The sequence below is a fragment of the Poecilia formosa genome, unplaced genomic scaffold (genome assembly GCF_000485575.1).
Source record: "Poecilia formosa unplaced genomic scaffold, Poecilia_formosa-5.1.2 Scaffold32, whole genome shotgun sequence".
Taxonomy (NCBI): domain Eukaryota; kingdom Metazoa; phylum Chordata; class Actinopteri; order Cyprinodontiformes; family Poeciliidae; genus Poecilia; species Poecilia formosa.
The window spans coordinates 347,900-366,948 of record NW_006799971.1 but is presented as its reverse complement, the minus strand read 5'-3'; the positions used below and the strand labels follow the sequence as shown (position 1 = coordinate 366,948).

General features: G+C 39.2%; 2 protein-coding genes across 27 annotated transcripts in view; both read left to right on the top strand.

Annotated features, from left to right (window-relative positions):
• Nucleotides 1-7,833, top strand: part of sorbs2a (sorbin and SH3 domain containing 2a) — a 71,348-nt gene extending 63,515 nt beyond the window's left edge. For 25 of the 26 annotated variants that reach the window (XM_016670275.1, XM_016670267.1, XM_016670276.1 and 22 more), the window contains 5 exons: nt 378-845; nt 1,863-1,943; nt 2,197-2,234; nt 2,738-2,844; nt 4,237-7,833. In XM_016670275.1, the coding sequence (XP_016525761.1) occupies nt 378-845; nt 1,863-1,943; nt 2,197-2,234; nt 2,738-2,844; nt 4,237-4,298 (756 nt within the window). In that variant the 3' untranslated portion in view covers nt 4,299-7,833. The remainder of the gene's footprint in view (nt 1-377; nt 846-1,862; nt 1,944-2,196; nt 2,235-2,737; nt 2,845-4,236) is intronic. The other variant, XM_007549591.2, reaches the window with a different exon arrangement.
• A 2,281-nt stretch (nt 7,834-10,114) lies between these two features.
• LOC103136374 (PDZ and LIM domain protein 3) overlaps nt 10,115-19,049 on the top strand; it is a 13,246-nt gene continuing 4,311 nt past the window's right edge. Inside the window, exons 1-4 of the mRNA XM_007549584.2 lie at nt 10,115-10,503; nt 17,019-17,170; nt 17,855-17,939; nt 18,010-18,197. Of these exons, the coding sequence (XP_007549646.1) occupies nt 10,411-10,503; nt 17,019-17,170; nt 17,855-17,939; nt 18,010-18,197 (518 nt within the window). The 5' untranslated portion in view covers nt 10,115-10,410. The remainder of the gene's footprint in view (nt 10,504-17,018; nt 17,171-17,854; nt 17,940-18,009; nt 18,198-19,049) is intronic.

Below are 19,049 nucleotides of genomic sequence, written 5' to 3'. Positions count from 1 at the left end.
ATATGACAATGTTGTTAAATCGTTAGCAGAGGAGCCATGTTGTAATGACTTCCTGAAGGCAGAGTCACAAAAAGAACGAGAGTCTCATAGAAAAACAGACACAAAATCAAAAGGTTAAAAAACACAGTCAAAGTTTGTTTTAAGTCCATTTTTCAAACATCAGACATTATTGAATCCAGATTGGATCCCTTTAATTAACAGCTGCTACCAGAAAAACCAAAAGGTTTGCAAAGAAATTCAACATTTAATTGGTCAGATTTGGGACTCTGACGTGCTCATCTTCCTTCCTTCCATGTTCTTTCTGGGGTTTATTAAAGAATCTGAAAAGCCGATTTCTGGTGGCTCTGGTATCTTTACCTGTGTTTTTGTTCCCGTAGGCTGAAACCTCTTCTTCCTCCTCCTCATCACAGTTACCTCACTCTGACCGCCTTCCCTTCCTCACCCCATGCCCCCCAGCATCCACTCTCCCTCCTTCTGTAATCCCTGCGTCCTCCACATCTTCCCGATCCCAACAACATGACTCCTCCTTTTCCCCTGTCCTTCCTCACTCCCCCCCATGCCTCCCTCACCTGACAACCTGTGGACCTCCTGCAGTCTCCTGCTGCCCGTCTGTTCCCTCTCCTCCCTCTCACCTTTCGGACCCCTCTGCAGTTTTTCCTGTCTCCCAGACCTCCACTTCTCCCTGTCCACCCAGCCCAGTTACGTCCTGCCCTGTCTCAGAGTCAGTTTTCCCTCCCCCTGCCCCGTCTCCCCCTAAAACTGCCTCTCCTCCTCTCTCTAGTCCCCACTCCCCCAACACTGCCCCCGTTGTATCGCACGCAGGCCGTAGGTCCCCCAAAGTGAAGGTAACTCTGGAATGTAGAGATGAAGATTATGAAGCAACCTCATCCCTCTTCTAACAGAATCTTTGCTTAGCTGTAGTTTTTTGGTTTGAATAAAGCACATTTTTCTCTTTGGTTGGATATGGACTCCAACAAATTTGGTAAAAATGTTAAAAAAAATATTACATCTTTGTTTTTGTGTAATTTATTAGTTAAAGCTGTAGTATGTAACTTTTATAAAAAAAATTAAAGACTTTTTTTTTACATATTTGTTAAAACTGTCACCATGTTGTGACACATGTATGAAAAGATTGATCTCCTCTCTGACATACAATCACTGTCTGAAGAAGTGCACTGCTTCTGACAAAAAGCAACCAGTCAGAGCTGTGAGGAGGGTCTTTGTGCTGTCTATCATACTCATGTACTCACTGCTAAATGTGTTAATGGCTGAGAAACCATTTATCCACTGTCATCGGTCGCCATGCTAGCTAGACTTAGCACTCACGACAGGCTCAGCTAGCTGCAGCGTAATAGAGAGTAAGTTTGTGATTGACAGCATTAAGACCCGCCTCCTGGCTCTGATTGGTTGTTTCTAGTTAGCACTGGGAAAAGGCAGAGGAACTCAATTATGTTCACAGATTCTCATACCAAGCTGTCATGACATAGTGACAGTTTCAGCAAATATGTAAAAAAAAAATATATATATATATATATCAAAGTTATGTACTGCAGCTTTGAATTGAGTGTGTTAGAGTTTCGGGCTGTTGGTTTTATTACGAGATTCTCTACAATTTTTCAATTTTCCTCGATCGAGCTGTAAATACTAACTTGCCTGATGTATTAACCCAAAATAGCAGAAAGAATGCTATAATGTTCCTGCGTGGGTCTGTGAAAGTGGCTTTGATTAGACCGGTTTTTGTTTACATCAGCATGTCGTTAAGAGTCTCACCCTGCTTGCTCAGCTCATCGTCAAGGTTGCTGACCTCCTCTGTGTTGGAGCTTATAGGTTTGTTGCCTCTGGTCTTTCTGCCCATTAAGCAGGATCCAGTTGTTGGCGGTAAACCCCCACGTAGCCCCATCTTGTCCAGGAGGTCCTATCTGTCGCCAGTTAGAGGTCGAAGGGTAGGGGGACTGTAAACCCACTGCTCTTGTTTCTGTGCAGGAAAGCAACATAATCACCTCGTTATTTATGACTGATTAAGACTGAGTTTGTCATATTTATGCTGTTTAGTTAAATACAGCGTCAAGGTTTATGTTAAGACTGCAACTTTTAGTATCTGGTTATAAAATGCTTGTTTCATGACTGAAAACTCACAGGATGCACATAAAACCATATTTGAATTTAATTGTGTCTTTCTTTCTCCCTCTAACTCAGCGGTTGGTACAGGATGCACTCCATGGTGGAGGAGACCCGTAAGTACTACTTGGTGTTATTACTACTGTAAATAAATTCAAAATTATCTCATTTTTAAGTTAATAATTTCTCCTATCCATTAAAATTCTTGTTGCCTTGGAAAAGTATTTAACAGAAACAGACTTGAATTTATTTTATTAGGATTTCATGTGATAGACAAACACCAAGTATTTTCAAATTGTACAGCAGAAGTGAAATGAAAACTTTCACATGGTTTTCAACTTCTTTTAATCGCAATTTAATTAAAAATAAAAATAAATCTCACATAAAATCCTAATAAAACTAAATGAAGGTTTGTGGCTGCAGAGTGACAAAATGTGAACATGAACTTCAAGCTATTTTTCTAAGCTAATTTCTGTAGCATCTAAACAGGAAGCTAAGATTAATATAGAGAATAATAGTAATATATGCTAAAAAATGAAACAGTAGTAACGCACATCAATAGCAGTGAGCTGCATGATGCATCATGTGCTGTGTTTCTGACGTGAGTGTTTAAACACAGGTACCAGGCTCTGTACAACTACATGCCTCGCAACGAGGACGAGCTGGAGCTGAAGGAGGGAGACGTCGTGGACGTCATGGAGAAATGTGACGACGGCTGGTTTGTTGGTATGTTTCAGTGTTGTCTATCAAAACTCACAGCAGCACCTATGTTCTTAGAAGTTTCATCAGTTTGTAAAAAAAAACAAAGGTAACAAAAGGTGTGGTTTCTGAATATGGCAACCAGTGTGCCCCTTTTGTCTTTTGTCCTGAAGATAAATACACAGTGAGTCTCTCAGAACATCTCAGAGGTGAAAGACAAACTGATCAACTCATCAATAGAAAAATTCATGAAAGAATGCAGGAAGGAATTATTAGATATGTGTAGATTTTTTCAATGTAACAGTCATCTTTATTTGCAAAATCTGTCAGAGGATATGAAATAACTTTATACATTTAATTACTAAAGTGGAAGAAAAAGGTCGGGACATTGTCTGTTTTGTCCAGATGTATACTTTACCTTATTGCGTATGTGACCTTTATTATCTACTAATATTCCCCTTGCGTCTGAGAGGTTCACGTGCATCGATTGGCCAGTTGGTGGCACTGTTGCTTTGTAGCATGGAGGTCCTGGATTCAAACCCCAGCCCAGACTGTCTGCATGGCGTGTGCTTGTATGTCCCTGTGGTTGTGTGGGCTCTGTTCAGCTGCTTCCCACACTACAAAAACATGACCGCTTTATTACTTGTTTCACATTATATTTCCAATTCCTAATTGCACTTACTGAACAACTTGAAAGACGGTTTGTGAACGTAGTCAACCAGTTGCTTTTGTCAGTTTCAGTTTCTTTATTATTTATTTCACATTGGCTGTTCTACTCTTAATTGCACTGACTGAACAAATAAAAGTTGTAGCACCTTTGTAACATGTTTGATCATGTTACAAAGGTATTGGTTTATTTAAATGAGCTGTACTGGTGCAAAGTTATCATATAAATTTGTAATTCAGTATGTTTATGAAAAAAGGAAATGTGTTTAAGTCAGTTCAGCACTGTTTCTCTGTATCAGAAACCTCAGATATTGGTCTGAGAACTCAAGTAAAAATGAATCAAAATTTGTTTAACAAAATATTTGGCACACAATTTACATTATATATAATTTTAAATTGTGTAAAATATTTGTGGCACTAAATGTGGGAAAAGATTTCCAGTTACATGCTCTGCTTAAAAAAGAAAGTGATGGTAGGGTGTGGAGTTGCTGTATTAATGTCCAGAGCATATCACCTCTATGACACCTTTGATCACCGAGTTGCTTTTGTTGCTTCTGTTTGATAAACTGTTTGCTTCGTGTCAGAAATCCTCCCTGCTTCTCGGATGCTGCTGTTTCTAACGTTCGCCACTTATGCTTAGCTGATAGAAAAGTGTCATATGAGGAGATATGTTAGTGTATGATGTCCCTCCTGCTCCTGCTGCAGCCACTGGTTTCGATCTGACCGCCTCCTTTGGTTGTTTTGTTTATAAAGGGACGTCTCGAAGGAGCAAGCTCTTCGGAACCTTCCCAGGAAACTACGTGAAGCAGCTATAATGATGATTCCAGACTCCACTGTGGCCCCGCCCCCTTCTGTGACACGTTCATGGCCGTCAGCAGCACAGCCCCGCCACAGGATGTCAGCAGAGACCTGAGGCTGCAGCAGACTTTGCAGACAGAATCTTAGCTTCAACTAGCCATCTTTAATGAAAGACTTCTACAAGATAATGCTGTTTTTTTAATCTTCTCTTTTTACCCTTATTTTTCTATTATGGACACTCAAAATATGTGCTCCTTTAATGTTTGACGATGGGAGGAAGGATATCAAAAGACCGCAGAAACACTTTCCTCTCTATTTGAGCCGTTTTAAGGGCAGTCAGAGTACCAGGATCAGCTCCGTAGTTACTGAAATGTTCAACACTTCAGCAGTTTATTTCCATGTTCACTTACTGGAATCCCTGAGAAAATGAAGTGCAGAAAGTGTTAAGAAAGCAGTATTGTGTTAGACTTGTATTTTGGGGATTTTAACAAACATTTCACATTTACTATAGGCTGTGCAAATACCACAGTATCAGTATGTAGGGGTTTAGTTTACCGCCGAGGCTCCCAGCATAAATCACAAAAGATTTTCAAGTTGTTGGTTTTTGTTTTGAACATTTTCCACCATAGCGTTGATGCACTTTAACTTTATCTCCACACAAGCTTGTGTGCTTCCTTTCATTTTCCCCCTTCAGATTTATGACAGCGGCTCCTCAGACTGCAGCACTTCAGGAGGCAGTCGTCTGGAAAATGTTGGCAGGAAGGTTGTTTACCTTTTTAGGTATTTATTAGAAGACGAACTGTTGATCAGATTGTGCTATGAGATGATGAACGTGATATTGTTTTCTTTTTTTTGTAGAAGACATTTTTTAACATCTGATGTTTAAAGCATGGTTCTTTCATTTTCAAGGACCATTGTGCAGTTGGATTGTTGATGCTGGGTGGAATACAATGAATTATCACATTTCTAATATGGATTTTATTTGAAGATGCAGGATGAGATCACGTATGTGTTGCTGTCAGAGTGAGTAGTAGTATCACTGTTCATGTGTGCATATTATATGGAATATTTGCCATTTTCTATCTTAGCTAAGCTGTCACGTGAAGTGAACACCACTTGTTTGTTTTTGTCGTTTTTCTTATTCCTCATTTATCATTTCACAACAGATGGACACTGACAACAAAAACCATTGTTAAAGCACCTTAAGATATGTTATTCATCGTCGTCCTTCACATCACTCCTCCCCATTCACTTCGCCAGCGGGTGTGAGAACACTTTGTGTTTGTTTGTTGTGTTTTTTGTAAGCCTTTTGTATGAGAGCTGCACTCCAGCCAGCATCCACATGCTTTATAAACTCAGCTGTTTTTCACCCACCATCACATTTGGTTCCTTCTCTTTTTTTCTCATTTCTTTGCCTTTCATCTGTAGGTGTGACGTGTGTGGTTCGTTCGATTTGTACTCAGAAGTCAGAATTTCCCTAAAGTCGGAGTCGGGAAATTGAATAGATCGTCAACTGTGGTCAAAATTCTCATGGTTTTCAAGTCAGGTTTATAAAACATAGTCAAAGTTGCTGGAATAAAAAGTTTTCTTGCAATAGTTTGTGCCTCATTAAAAGGGTTCAAGGATTTTTAAAAATCTGAATAAATCTGGAAACAAAACTGCGCATATTAAATATGGAAAAATATCCAGATTTGTTCCTTATTCCAGCATCTGAATAATATAAGAATTTCTAAAACATTAAGGGCTTGTGACATTGACTTATTGGTGGACAATGTCCTTTATCTTTGATTCCCAATGTCATAGCATATTTTTTAGACTGACTTGTTCGTCTTTTTGGTATTTGAATTAGTGATTCAACCAATAGATTAATACACACACAGTCAAAGAAAACAAATGCAGACTGATGGCTATTTTTAGTTCAGAGACATTTTTGGTGGTAGATCAGCAGTTTAAACTGGATCTGAGCTCTACGTTGGATTGGCTTTAGATTAGAAGTCCTGCTTTAAACCAGAAGCACAACAGTACTGTAAAAACTGTCATGAACAAATGAATTATTCATTATAAATGTATTTCTTGTGATGGCGTTCTTGCTGTCACAGACATCGGAAACTGTGACAACATGATTTGGTGACTGTTTTTAAGCTGTAGTTAGCATCTTCAATTAGTAACCAACAGTTCTTCCAGCTACAAACAGTAATAGAATACGCACCTGAACCTTAATTCTGAGATTTTCAAAAAGCTGCCAATTATTCTGAATCCAGTTCAAAATGACCAAACAGCCACTTGGTTGTAACTAGTTCAACCTTTTTATTGTCAACAGGCAATGTAAGGCTTCCTGAATAAACTGCAAGCATACCTGACATTACAGTTTAATGTTTATGATCTTCAAACATGTCACTGAGACTGAGAATGTCTAGTTTTTGGTGTTCATTCAGCTGTAACAACTGTAACTTTTATTCCTGCAACCTGTTAGCAGTTAGCTATATTGCATGATGTCTGACTGATCAGCAGTCGAGGGTGAACAAACTCAAAATGAGTCAACATGCACGACTGGCTTTTGTTAGCCTGTTCCTTTAATGTTTGACCCCAAACAACTGCAAGAAAATCATTAGCTTGTGTTGCTAATAGCTAGCACTATAACAATAAGCAAAGAACTGTTTTCTGACAAGAATGTGTTCGACTCCAGTATGTCGCCGTTCACATACCTGACTTCTGAGGCAAATCGAATGCAATTTTAAACAGATGTATTTAAATAGAGTCAAGGAGGTTTTGATGTTCAAGTTCCTGTAGGTTACGCTAAGGTGGGGATTGCTGCCTTATTTATGACTCCCTACTTTAATAGCCATGTACATGTAAACCTCTTCTGTGATGCAAAAAATAATTTATGCGTATGTAGTGTAGAAAACGTAGAAATATGATAGCGTGCTGAGAAGATACAGTCTTCAGTGTTTAGGCCTCCTGTTTACCTTTGATAAGAGCAGAACAGATTTCCACTCCAAACACATTAATTTCTGGTGTTTTCAGATGTAATAAAATATTAAATTGTATATGATGCTTAATTTAAGTATTTCTACAATATTGTAGCACATCTGGATGATCGTTTGAGCTTTAAGTGCTGATAAAATCCAGATGATAGATGACACCATTTTCACCGGTTAGCTTGATAAATCAGCTTTTTTGCTGTTTTGCTGACTGAAAAGAAAGCAGAGTATTTAATGAGTACTGATTTATAAAAGCTGGTCCTTATAGACACAAATATGATCTGATAAACATTTGCTCAATTTAATACAGTTTTGCATATCTAAAGGTTGTGTTTACCAGTAAACTAAAGAGGAAGCTTTTTTTGGTAAGCACGTTTTAAAAGCCTAGTACTGTTGCTAGGTGATGTGTTAAAATCCTGTGGTGCAAATTACCTTTGTTTTGTTACTTTGCATCAAAAAGCTGGTGTTATCCTCACACAGTAGCTTGCTGTATCTTGGTCTTTTAGACATGGAGATTAAGCTGGCTAGTGATATTTAACCCCAAATGAATAAAACATTTTTCAAGGCCTAATTTGAGTTTGAGTTATTTTCAGTATTGATCTGATCTTTTTATAACGATCAGGAAAAACTATATTGATGAAACATTTGGAGAAGCTGACTGATAATTAGTTTTAAGCTGGATGTTTAGAGTGAATGTTATCCCGTCATCAGGACGTTTCCTTATCTATGTCACATCTAAGATCCAGATCCTTTATTTTATATATAATGTACATGGTACAATTTAAAGCAGATATATCATGGACAAAAAACAATACACAACAACCCATAACTGCCGTAAGACAAAATTTCTCATTTTCAGGTAGTTAACTATCAAAATAGTTTTAATCTTCTAAATTCAGAAGTTTTATTTCCATAAAATGCTTGACTTGGGTTAAAGGTTATGAGTATGCCTACAGTCATTTTTCATCTGTGCAAATGCTGCAGAGGCAGTACTATCTATTTTCAAGGAACATAATGCCATTCTGTAGCACAATCAGGTAACCATGTTACCTTCAGTTGTAAAAATGTGTCAAATGTGATTTGAAATGTGAATGTGAAATTTTTGACTTCGCATTTTAACGCCTTGAAATTGGGCCTCTGTCTCCCGCTCTTTTGGACACGCCCCCTTCAGTTCGTCATGACAACAATGTATCTCCATTAACCTTTCTTATGACTGTTTTACTGAGACGTAGTGCAGAAGAGCAGTTCCACCAGGTGTTTTTCTAGTTACTCCTACCTGGAGGAGCTGAGTGGGGGCGCTGCAGGGAGGGCTGGTCTGTGAGGTGGCAGATTGACTGGTGAGGCCAAGCTTTTCTTCCAGTCCTTAATGGTTGCCATGGGAGATTCAAGGATTTCTCAAATATGCATGAAAGAATCAAATCAACTCTCCAGGTATGATTTTGGTGAGGTATTAACTTTATAAGACAATGTAAAGCTCCCAAACTTTTATTTTGCATAATACCTCCGTTTAACTTCCTGACTAATGTCTGAAGTGTTGCTTCTGTTCCCACATCATTTTATTCCTCGTGAATCTATTTCATGAATTACACCAGTCCCTCCAATGTAAAACACAGATGCATCATGATGCTGCATCATGATGCTGCCATCTCCATAGTTCACAGTTAGGATGTTATCAGGCTTGTGAGCTTTTCTTTTTTTCCTCCAAATATAACAACAGTCTTTATGACCCAACAATAATATTTTAGTTTTGTCTGTTGGACACAGAAACTGTCCCATTATTTCACTGAACATGACTGCTGGACGTTTCCATCCTGTTCATATTGGTGTTTAAACATTAATATCCATGTGTATTCCCTGTAGAGTCTAGATCCTTATTTTAACTTTGACATTCTCAAATTGCTGGCAACGTTTCCAAATCCAGGACCTTCCAGAGTAAACCTTTGAAAAGCTCAGAAAGATCAAACTGCAGCTCTGCCATCCTCAGGTCAGCCTTCCTGTTATCTGCCTGTCTTGCTCTCTTGCAGTCTGTGTGAACTGTGAGGCGTCTCAACATGCAGTAAACAAATTTCAGCAAAGTTTTGAAACTTGAATAAGTGTGTTATGGTGTGGTGAAGGAGCAAGACAGGGAGGTTAGATTCTTCCACTCTGTGACTTTTATTAATATTCTCATCCAAAGAATTCAAATAAATAAAGCAATTAGCACCAAAAATATTTTGAAAATATGTTCAGATCTTTGTGCAGATGCTGCATTCTTTAGAAATGTCACGTTGTTTCTTTCACATGGACACGTCTGCAGATCTGAGGTGGATTATTGTTTGTTTACAGGAAAACTTTATGCACAAAAACATTAGGAGTTTTAGTAATGATAAAAACATAAACAAATTCATGGAAGATGGTTCTAGTACGGGTTATTGTATACTGCAGGAGGCATTTTTTGAAAACTTGAGTCAACATAAAAAACATAATCTGATAAAAGACAAAAAAAAAAAAAGAAATGAAAACAGCTGTTAGTGACAACCCACATAAAACTGGTTTGTTATTAACGAGGCTGAGAGGCTTCAGGCCCATCCAGATCCAAAGTGAGTGGAATGTTCCTGAGAGGCCTCCAGGACCTCAGAGAGCTTCGCCTTCAGAACCAAATAAGGACCGGAGCAGCCGGAGCCTTCAGAGCAGCAGCGGGCCTGCCAGACCTCCAGCATCTGTGGATGAAAACGCTGGCAGCCGGCGGCTTCTGATCGAGGCTGGGATACGTCTGCACTGTTTACAAGTCACCCTGAAGGGGAAGAGACTGGGTTCAGAACCATAAATAATCAGACAACTGTCTTTAGTGAGGTAAAACTGTCTTTAGTGAGGTAAAACTGTCTTTAGTGAGGTAAAACTCTGGCTTCTGTTGGGAGTGGAGAGGCTGCAAAAACAAAAGGAGAATTAAAGTCCCTAGGCGAGCCTGACTTGTTGCAGACTAAGACTGTGTTCCTAAAATCTGACCGGTGACCTCACTGTGGGGGTGGGCTCACAGTGTCCACTCCCCTCCCTCTGAGTCTCCCCTCAGCATGGTTCATAATCTCCATCACTTTGAAACGTCTCCGCTCTGGAAGCGTGACCGCAGCAGCGTGCTGTTGTCCCAACAGCTGGCAGATTTTAAAGGGCCATGCCACTCAACGTCGTCCTGGATGGACCCCCTCCCTGGGGGTTTCGGCTGACAGGAGGAAAGGACTTCAACCAGCCGCTGACCATCTCCAGGGTGAGTGATGGGATGTGGTCAGAATGTTCATGTTAGGTGGTAAACATCAGATCAAAGACATTGTCAATCTAAACCTGTGTTTCCTCCTTGGGGGGCCCAGGGCAGGGCGGGGCATGGGTGGGGGTCGGGGGTCGCTCCAGAGGGATCCCAGGTTGGTTTACTGTCAGCATTCTCTTTCCGAGACGATTCGTTCCAGAAACATTCCTGAGTGGCTTGCAGCTTGCACCTGTGCCACAGTGGATGCATGTGGTTTAGATACAAATAGTGGCTGACATCACCGCCTGGCCCGTCCGCATGTCAGGGTCTCTTTAAAAGTGTGGAAGATATTTGTGGAAATAAACTCTGATCTTTAGACGCAATGAAAGCCTGATGGAAAACAGGAAAATGCTGAGTTGTCAACATGCAGCATTCCTGGTAATGCTGGAAACTGAGGAAGGGCAGAAATTTTAATGTTTGTAGATGTTTTGTTACGTTAGTTATACCAACACTGTGCAGTATGTCAACACTACTGAACAGCTTACCATCATCTTAAATGGAAATTCTTTGACAAATTAGAAAATAAATCTTCTTTATGGAAAACTGTAACTTTGAAAAAGATTTCCACTGTTTTGCTTTTCTTAATGTTTCAACTCACCAATCGGATTTTCAAATAAGATAAATAAAACCAAAGTAAATGGGAAAAAGCAGTTTTTAATTTGTGTAACTATTTATTACTGAAAAAACAATCCTGTGTTAAAAAATAATTGCCCTCTAAAACCTGTTAACTGCTGATGCCGTCCGTCTCTGTGGCAGCTGCCATCAGCAACGGGACACGAGTCGTTTACATCACTGAGGAGGAATGTTGACTCTTCAGATCCATTCAGTCACATCAGAAGGTTTTCAAGCATCCATGGCTCTTATAAAGTCCTGATCGAATTATTTCAACTGCATCTAAATCCAGACTTTGACTAGACCCATCCAAGAGAGGTGGACTTCCTGGTGTTCTTGAGGTTTGCTTAAGGTAAAAAAGAAATGTTTAGGATTTCTCCTTTAGGATTTATTTGGTGGACAACAGAATGTGTGGTCTTATCAAATACAGCAGCTGAGCTTCCATTACAAGTGTGCACAAGACTTTGTTGATTAAGCAACTTCAGTGTTTCCATTAAATAAGAAACATAATTAAAGTTACGTGTGGATAAGTTTGTTCACCCGATAAGTCTTTCAGAAACATTCTTCTGATCATATGCTTTGTGTGATGTCAAAAGAAGTGTTTCCATTGCAGCTTAGAGAAATATACTAATTTGGATTCATCTGAAAAACTGCCTCATCGTAGCGCAAAAAAACATTTTAGTGAAAAACTTTGGCCTGTTTCCATTAAGCAAATGTATTTTTGTAATTCCAATTTGCTCAAATTTACAGTCACTGGAAACACGACTAGTGAGTCATGCAGGTCCTGAAGCAGCAGAGCAGCCCAGACCATCACACTGCTACCACCGTGTTTGAATGTCTCCATGATCTTTTCTCTGAAATGCTGTAAATTTTACAACAGATTTAACAAGACGCAGAACTTCTAACAAGTTCCAAAAACATTTTTTAAAAAGCTAATAAATACTTCATCTTCTAGAATGAAACTAAAGGAAAAACCTAAGAGGAAAAACGAGACAATCTTCAACGGCATATTCAACATTTTTCCATATCTACGGACCACACAGGCAAACCGTCTGAATCAGAGCAGCATCGTCTCCTCTTGTGTTTGGATTAATTTGCGAGGCTAATTCCCCAGAGTTACAGAGGCTAACATGAGAAGAGATGAGTAATCCCAGTCTCTGCCGGGTTAGTGTTCTTCTATATTTAGGGAAAGACCTCAGGAACTAAATAAAAGGGTAGTTCTATGGCTGACTGGACCCAGTGACCTCACACCTGTTGTGTCAGTGGACAGTGGGCTGTGTGTGAGAGCAGTGAAGAGAGAGGAATGAGATGGTTAAGAAACGACAGAGGAGAGGGGAAAGCACGGAGGTCAGACGACACGTTAGAACCGAAACATCTCATCGAATCTGAAAGCGGATAATTAAAAGTCGTGAAGCGAAGGGATTCTTCCTGCAGCGAACTCTCCAGCTCCCCTTGCTGCCATGTTTGGTCAGGAACATCCTGCTCTGAGGGCCTCCCAGTTGCTGGTGGAAAGTAAACACAAGACGACAAGGATCTTTTTTTTTACCCTAGCTAACTGCAACATCAGAACATACACACACACAGACACGTGCAAACACACACAGATCACATTCACAACAAACGCTGGATAACTTTCTCCAACTATGAGAATGTGTGGATGAGAGGGCCGACAGTGGAGGGAAACAGGAACATTTGAAATGTGTCTCAGAGAAAAAGTTGCTGGCAGTTCTGGGAAGCTCATGTCACACATCAGTAACTCGAATAGTGATAATGGAGTTATTATTTGTAAAACTGTGCTTTTAACTTTACTGCATGAACTTTAACGTTCCTTCTTGAGAAGAATTAGTTTAACTTAGAATATTTTCAAAAGGCATACATTTAAAAGGTAAAAAAAAAACATACAGCTCTTTGCTGAAATACTTTTTTCTGCTGGTTGGATTTTCTGACCTGTTCTACATTTTAATCCACTGCAGCTCTAAGAGTCACGGCTTGATTTGAACACACAGACGAATTATGACATCTACTCTGGATATTATCTGTATAACAATGAAATAATGAAGTGAAGAAGTAAATGATTCATTTTAATCAGAACAGATAAATCAATGAATTAAAAATAAAAGGAGTTAAATTAGTAGGCTAATCTACATTAGGAACTATGACTGAAAATAAACAGGTTTAATTAAAAAAAATGTTTTCATGTTTGAATTTTAACATTTGAATTGTTCAGATGTGAACACAAACTGATGATAGCCAAACGGCAACAAATCTTTGTAGCGACTGTCCATCTGTGTATTTTTAGCCCATGATGTGTGTTTGTTGGGGGTGTTTGGAGTAGTGAATGAACAGCCACAAGCAGTGTAAAGTCTGGATTCACATCCTGTATTTTAGCAGTGTTTAAAAAAAACCTTGGTATGTTATAACTCACTCCATCCCTGTAACCCACGCACACACCTACACACACACACACATGTTTGTCTGGCTATCTTTGTGGGGACTTTCCATTGATTTCCATTCATTTCTACAGCCTAAAGCCTTTACCCTTTTCCTAACCCTAACCATCACATTACCTAACCCTAACCAAAACTCAATTCATACCTTAGCCCTAACTCTGACCCCTGACCCAAAAACAGGGTTTCCCCTCGTGGGGACCAGGCTCCGGTCCCCACGAGGAGCAATTGGTCCTGATGGATTTGTTTATTTGTTTCTTTTCTAACTTTATAAAAGTGAAAATCTAAATCTGGACGACTGAACCCAGAAAACCCAGGAAAAAGTCACTATCACAAAATGAAAACACGCCAGCTGGGTTGTGCTTTTATTAAAAAGACGTTTCACAAAACCAAGCTGTAATGAAATGAAAAAAAAAAATCTATAAAGATCATATCTGAACAGGAATAAAGTTTGCAGGTACTAAATCAGTGGAGGGGTCTGACAGCAGGCCTTCAACAGATCCTCTCTGCACTTTCATCCACCGTTATTTATAGTCAGATGACCAAGTCTTAGTTGAGTGTAGCTCAGCTTGCTACGTCCAGCAACGCATTACGACAGAGAACGGGGTCATTCTCCGGGTCGTATCCGTGGGAACGCTTGGCTCAGATCTTCTTTGATGCTGCTCTGGAAATACTTTCTCATCTTCATCACTTCCTGGTTATCAGATTACATATTTCATCTGTGTGCTGTCACAGCGAATGCTTTTGTTGTTGCCGTGACTACGAGTTCCTCTGGTTCCACACGTTAAATCCCAGCAGGGCAATGGAGTTCAGAAACTGGGCCGCTGCCTCTGCAGCAACCTGGTGAGACGCCTCCGCTTTGCTGACTGAACTGAAATGCAGATTGAGGTCATGAATAAATTGTCTTTGCTGTTATTTGTCTGAATAGTTGGGCTCTGTGGTGGAGTCTGGTTTTTGTATTTTGGAGACATATTTAGGCCAGGTGAAACTCGGAGAGAGAAAAGCGTTCTCCCAGAGGGGAACCAGGAGCCCCAGCCATCAACAACAGGGAAAAGTGATGACATGAAACTGATGAAGAACAGACAAAAGGTCTCTCCACCATCTTGAAAGAATTTATGAAGAACAATATGTATGAAGAACAACATAATCAGGAGGATGGACATACAAACCGCTCAAAAAAAGTTCTTTGCTGCTGCAATATGGAAACAAAATCAGCCCAGTACTCACTGTGAGCACAAGGTAGAATATACTATTAACCTAAAACGAATGTCTTTGAACAGCGTATGTGGAAACAAAAAAAAAACAAAAAAAAAACGTAAACATGAACAGGAAGCAAAACAACAACATTCCTGCCTCAAAACAAAATCACAACAGCTGACAGGAACAGGAGCGCCACTGAGATCAGAACCCAACATGGACCGGGAGGTTCTGATGTGTTCTGAAAGCGTCTGGGATTATGAGACAAGACAAAAATGATCATAACCTTCACTTCAAAAGATGAACCTGAAAGGTGTTTTCATTTCACCTCCTCTCTATGTCATCCTGTTTACAGCAGGAAGGTATCAGATTTCAGTCCATAAAGTTTTCATCAGGTTTTCTGTGACAGATCAAAACATGGCAGTAAAGAAAAGATGAATTTGAAGGAAAATTTTTATATGAATGTTTCTGAACCTCAATTCGAAAATGTTTGCTTCTGATTGGATTTAGGCTTTTACTTTGACTAGGCCACTCTCATATTTGAATGCGCTTCGCTCAAAATCCTGTTTTTTTTTTATTTTTGTTTTTTTTTATCTCTATCCCATTTTTGTCCAGGATGGTTCTATATCTAACTCTGTCCACACTGACCAGATGCTCTGTCTCTCCTCACAGCATAATGCTGCCACCACCACCATGTTTAACAGGAGCTGTGTTTCCATTACAAATATGCACAAAACTTTGTCTGTATTCCTCTAATGTTGGAGAAAATACAACACAATTTTGCAATTGCAGTGTTTCCATTAAATAATAAATGCAATTAGAATTACACATGAATAAATTTGTTCACATAAAGTTATTGAAAACATGCAGAGCCATCATCCTCCTAAAACTTCCTGTCATATTTATGCAGATAAACTTTTTTGGGGGGACGGGGAGAGAGGGAGGGTGTGTACAACATTAAAACCTCTGATACGAATAAGACACAAAGCAAAAAGAAATTCTGATTTTGCTCCCAGGAACTCCTTCTGCTTTCCTCAATCAGACTGAAAACGTTCAGAGGTCACAGTTTTCTCATGACCCCTCCAACTTGTGACAGTCACCACTTTTCTGAATGTCGTGGATTCTGTGTTTTTGTTTGCAGTTGAAGCTTCAAATAGACTAGATTATTTGTTCTTGTTGGGTTTTATTGATATTGATTGAAATGGATAAACTAAATAATCAGAAGATGAAGATTAGGTTTAAAAGTTCTGCTTCCTTAGAATACACACTGCAGATAAGACAAAGTATAGTAATATAAATAGAGGTTTTAAGGATTTATTGTTAGTTCTCTAAAACCACTGACTTAATAATCTACAGTAAATAACTGTATTTATTGTTAGGTCTGCATTTCCTGAATCACTTGAATGCCTTGTTCTGCAGAATAGTTAGAAAGAAATGTTTATTTATTAAGTATTAATTCTGCTGATCTAACAGCAAAGAGCCAGGATTCATCCTGGCTCTTTACAAAATCATAATATCTGCTCTATATGCTGAAGTGATGCTTGATTATTTTATTTTGATTGTGAGATTCTTATAAATAATAGAAATAAGTAAATAAATACATAAATAAGCCAGACCAGACACTCATACTCACACACAACATAGGAGACTAAGACTGAAAGTAATATATGAATCTTATAAACATGTTTCTTCTGCTAGAAGTAATATTAATGTTTCAGAGACCTGACGTCATCTTCTACAGAGCTAAAGGTTAGCATGATAGTAATGAGGTCATCACTAAAGATAAATCCTCAAAATAGCCAAACTAATGTACAAAAGGTTGTTCCACGACTATAAATAGGGTTTGATTCTGTAATGTAATGTTTGATCCAGTAAATAATTTTTCAACTGATTATTTAGAAGAGTTATAACCTTTGACCTGACACTTTTGATGTAAAACATTAACAACAGCAGATTTCTTGTCCAAATGGAAACTTCTTTTACATTGTTATGTTTATTTTTGAATCTGATTTCCTATCAGAAACAATCTTCCTGGTTGAATTAATTCATTTAACCAATGATATAACAGAACATCTGCACTATTGTAGAGCAAATTTTCTTCTGACACTGGAAGGCAGCCGGTCCCACCATGCTGTTTGCTCAACATCTAGATTGGACACAATGAATGAAAAATAAGGTGAAATATAAATTCTACCTGTTTGTCTTCTTCTTCTTCACATCCAGATCACTCCCGGCAGTAAAGCATCCGGGGCCAACTTATGTGCTGGGGACATCATCCTGGCCATCGAGGGGGCCCCGGCTGCAGACATGCTGCACTGTGAGGCCCAGAGCAAAATCAAGGAGTGTTTCAACCAGCTCTGCCTCACTGTGGAGAGGTGAGGACCATGAACACACACATACACATGCACACACACACTAACAGTTTGTCTTTACTGACTTTGTATTGAGCCCCAAGAATGACTTTTGTTGATGAGGCCATAAAAATAAACTGAACTGAGTCTGGAAATATTGTTAACTAGGAATCTGTCCAGGATGTTACCTGCATCCAGTAGTTATATCTGTACATCAGTGTATATGCTGAAACTCTCTTAGTTAAATTTGATGTAATGGATTTGTCAGCTGTTGCTGCAGCAAAAGTTCCATGTTCCATAAGGATTTATTTATAGTTTGTGGTAATGTCTTCTACATTTCTTCATTAAAGTGTAAAAATGTTCAGCTCCCAATAGAATGTGTTTAAAGTGTGTTTCAAAGGTTCAAAGACGTTGGGCTCTGACAGTTTATTAAAACTCGTCAAAAACATGCCTGGAAAGTTGCTTCTATTCTTTCATACATGTTTGAGAAATCTTTTAATCTCCATGGCAACCATTCAGCTGTGCAAAACCCCTGGGTGGACCAAGCTCCGCCTTCAAGACACAGCTCCTCCCACTCAGCTCCTAATATAGACTAGTATGTAGCATAGTTACTTAATTATGCTATAAATGGCATATGTGCCTGGAAAATAGATAATATTGCCTATTTAAAACACGTGTACTCTAAGGAGATCTGTGTGTAATTACCAGGAACGAATCAAGGCTGTGGTCCCCGCGGGTGGTGGAGGATGGAAGAGCTCATCCGTTTAAACTCAACCTGCAATCAGAACAGCAGGTGTGTGAGAAATATTATTTCAGTGCAACAAAAGGAAAAGTTCGGCTTTAAACAGTTTTCCTTCCTGCAGGAATACAAGCCAATCGGTACTGCTCACAACCGGAAAGCTCAGCCATTTGTGGCAGCAGCAAACATCGACGACAAGCGGCAGGTGGTCAGCACGTCCTACAACACTCCCATCGGCCTGTACTCCTCCGGCAACATCCAGGACGCCATGCAGGGCCAGATCCGAGGCCTGGTGCTTCCCAAGCCCGAGAGGTGCTCACAGATCACAAATCATTTTCAACAGCCATTGGAGACAGTAATAATAATAATAATAATAATGATAATAATAATTTAAAAAGTTGCAGTAATTCCACCAAAAATCTCAGAAAAACTCACAAAGTGGAAAATTTTCAACTTTTGAAACTCAGAAATTTCCCATTATTTTTTATAAAAATACTTTTTAGCAGAAACAAAGACCTTAATACGCTGTCGTAAGAAACTGACGAGTCGAATAAAATTCCTCATTATTTATTTCCACAGACTAAAAACTCCTTTTAATTATTGATTTAGCTCAACATGTTATTTAATTAATCAACAACAAAATAAAATTTCATAACAGTGAAGATGGTGCCCGCCATCAGGCAGCACATTCAGGATCATAACGTGCCAAGCGGGAGTCTGATCTTCTCATCCTTACCTGTCTCAGGTTAGAAGTGAGGCGTCTGCATGCTGCTCTTCTCAGATCTCATCCAGGATCACTTTAATACATTCTTCATTCTTTTTTAGTTTAGGGTTTAGGGTTTTTTTAGTTCCACATTCCTGGTCATTATTCTTTTGATTGACCCTTGACCTGCCACTGAGGCTGAGCTTTCTGACAGTGGGAAATAGAACTATTTTTAACTCCAGGACATCTTGGTAGTCTTTGGACGTCAGTCTGCCTCGAACAGATCCAAGTTTTTCCATCCCAGATGCAGCAAAGCAGAACCAAAATAAAAACTTCAAATCTAAACAAAAACTCGTCCTCTCTTCTGCAGAGGGAAAAAAATCATGGAGCTGACGTAAGAGACCAAAATGCTGTGGTTTTATCTCATCGGTTTAAAGGACATTGTTCCAGGAACTTTGGAG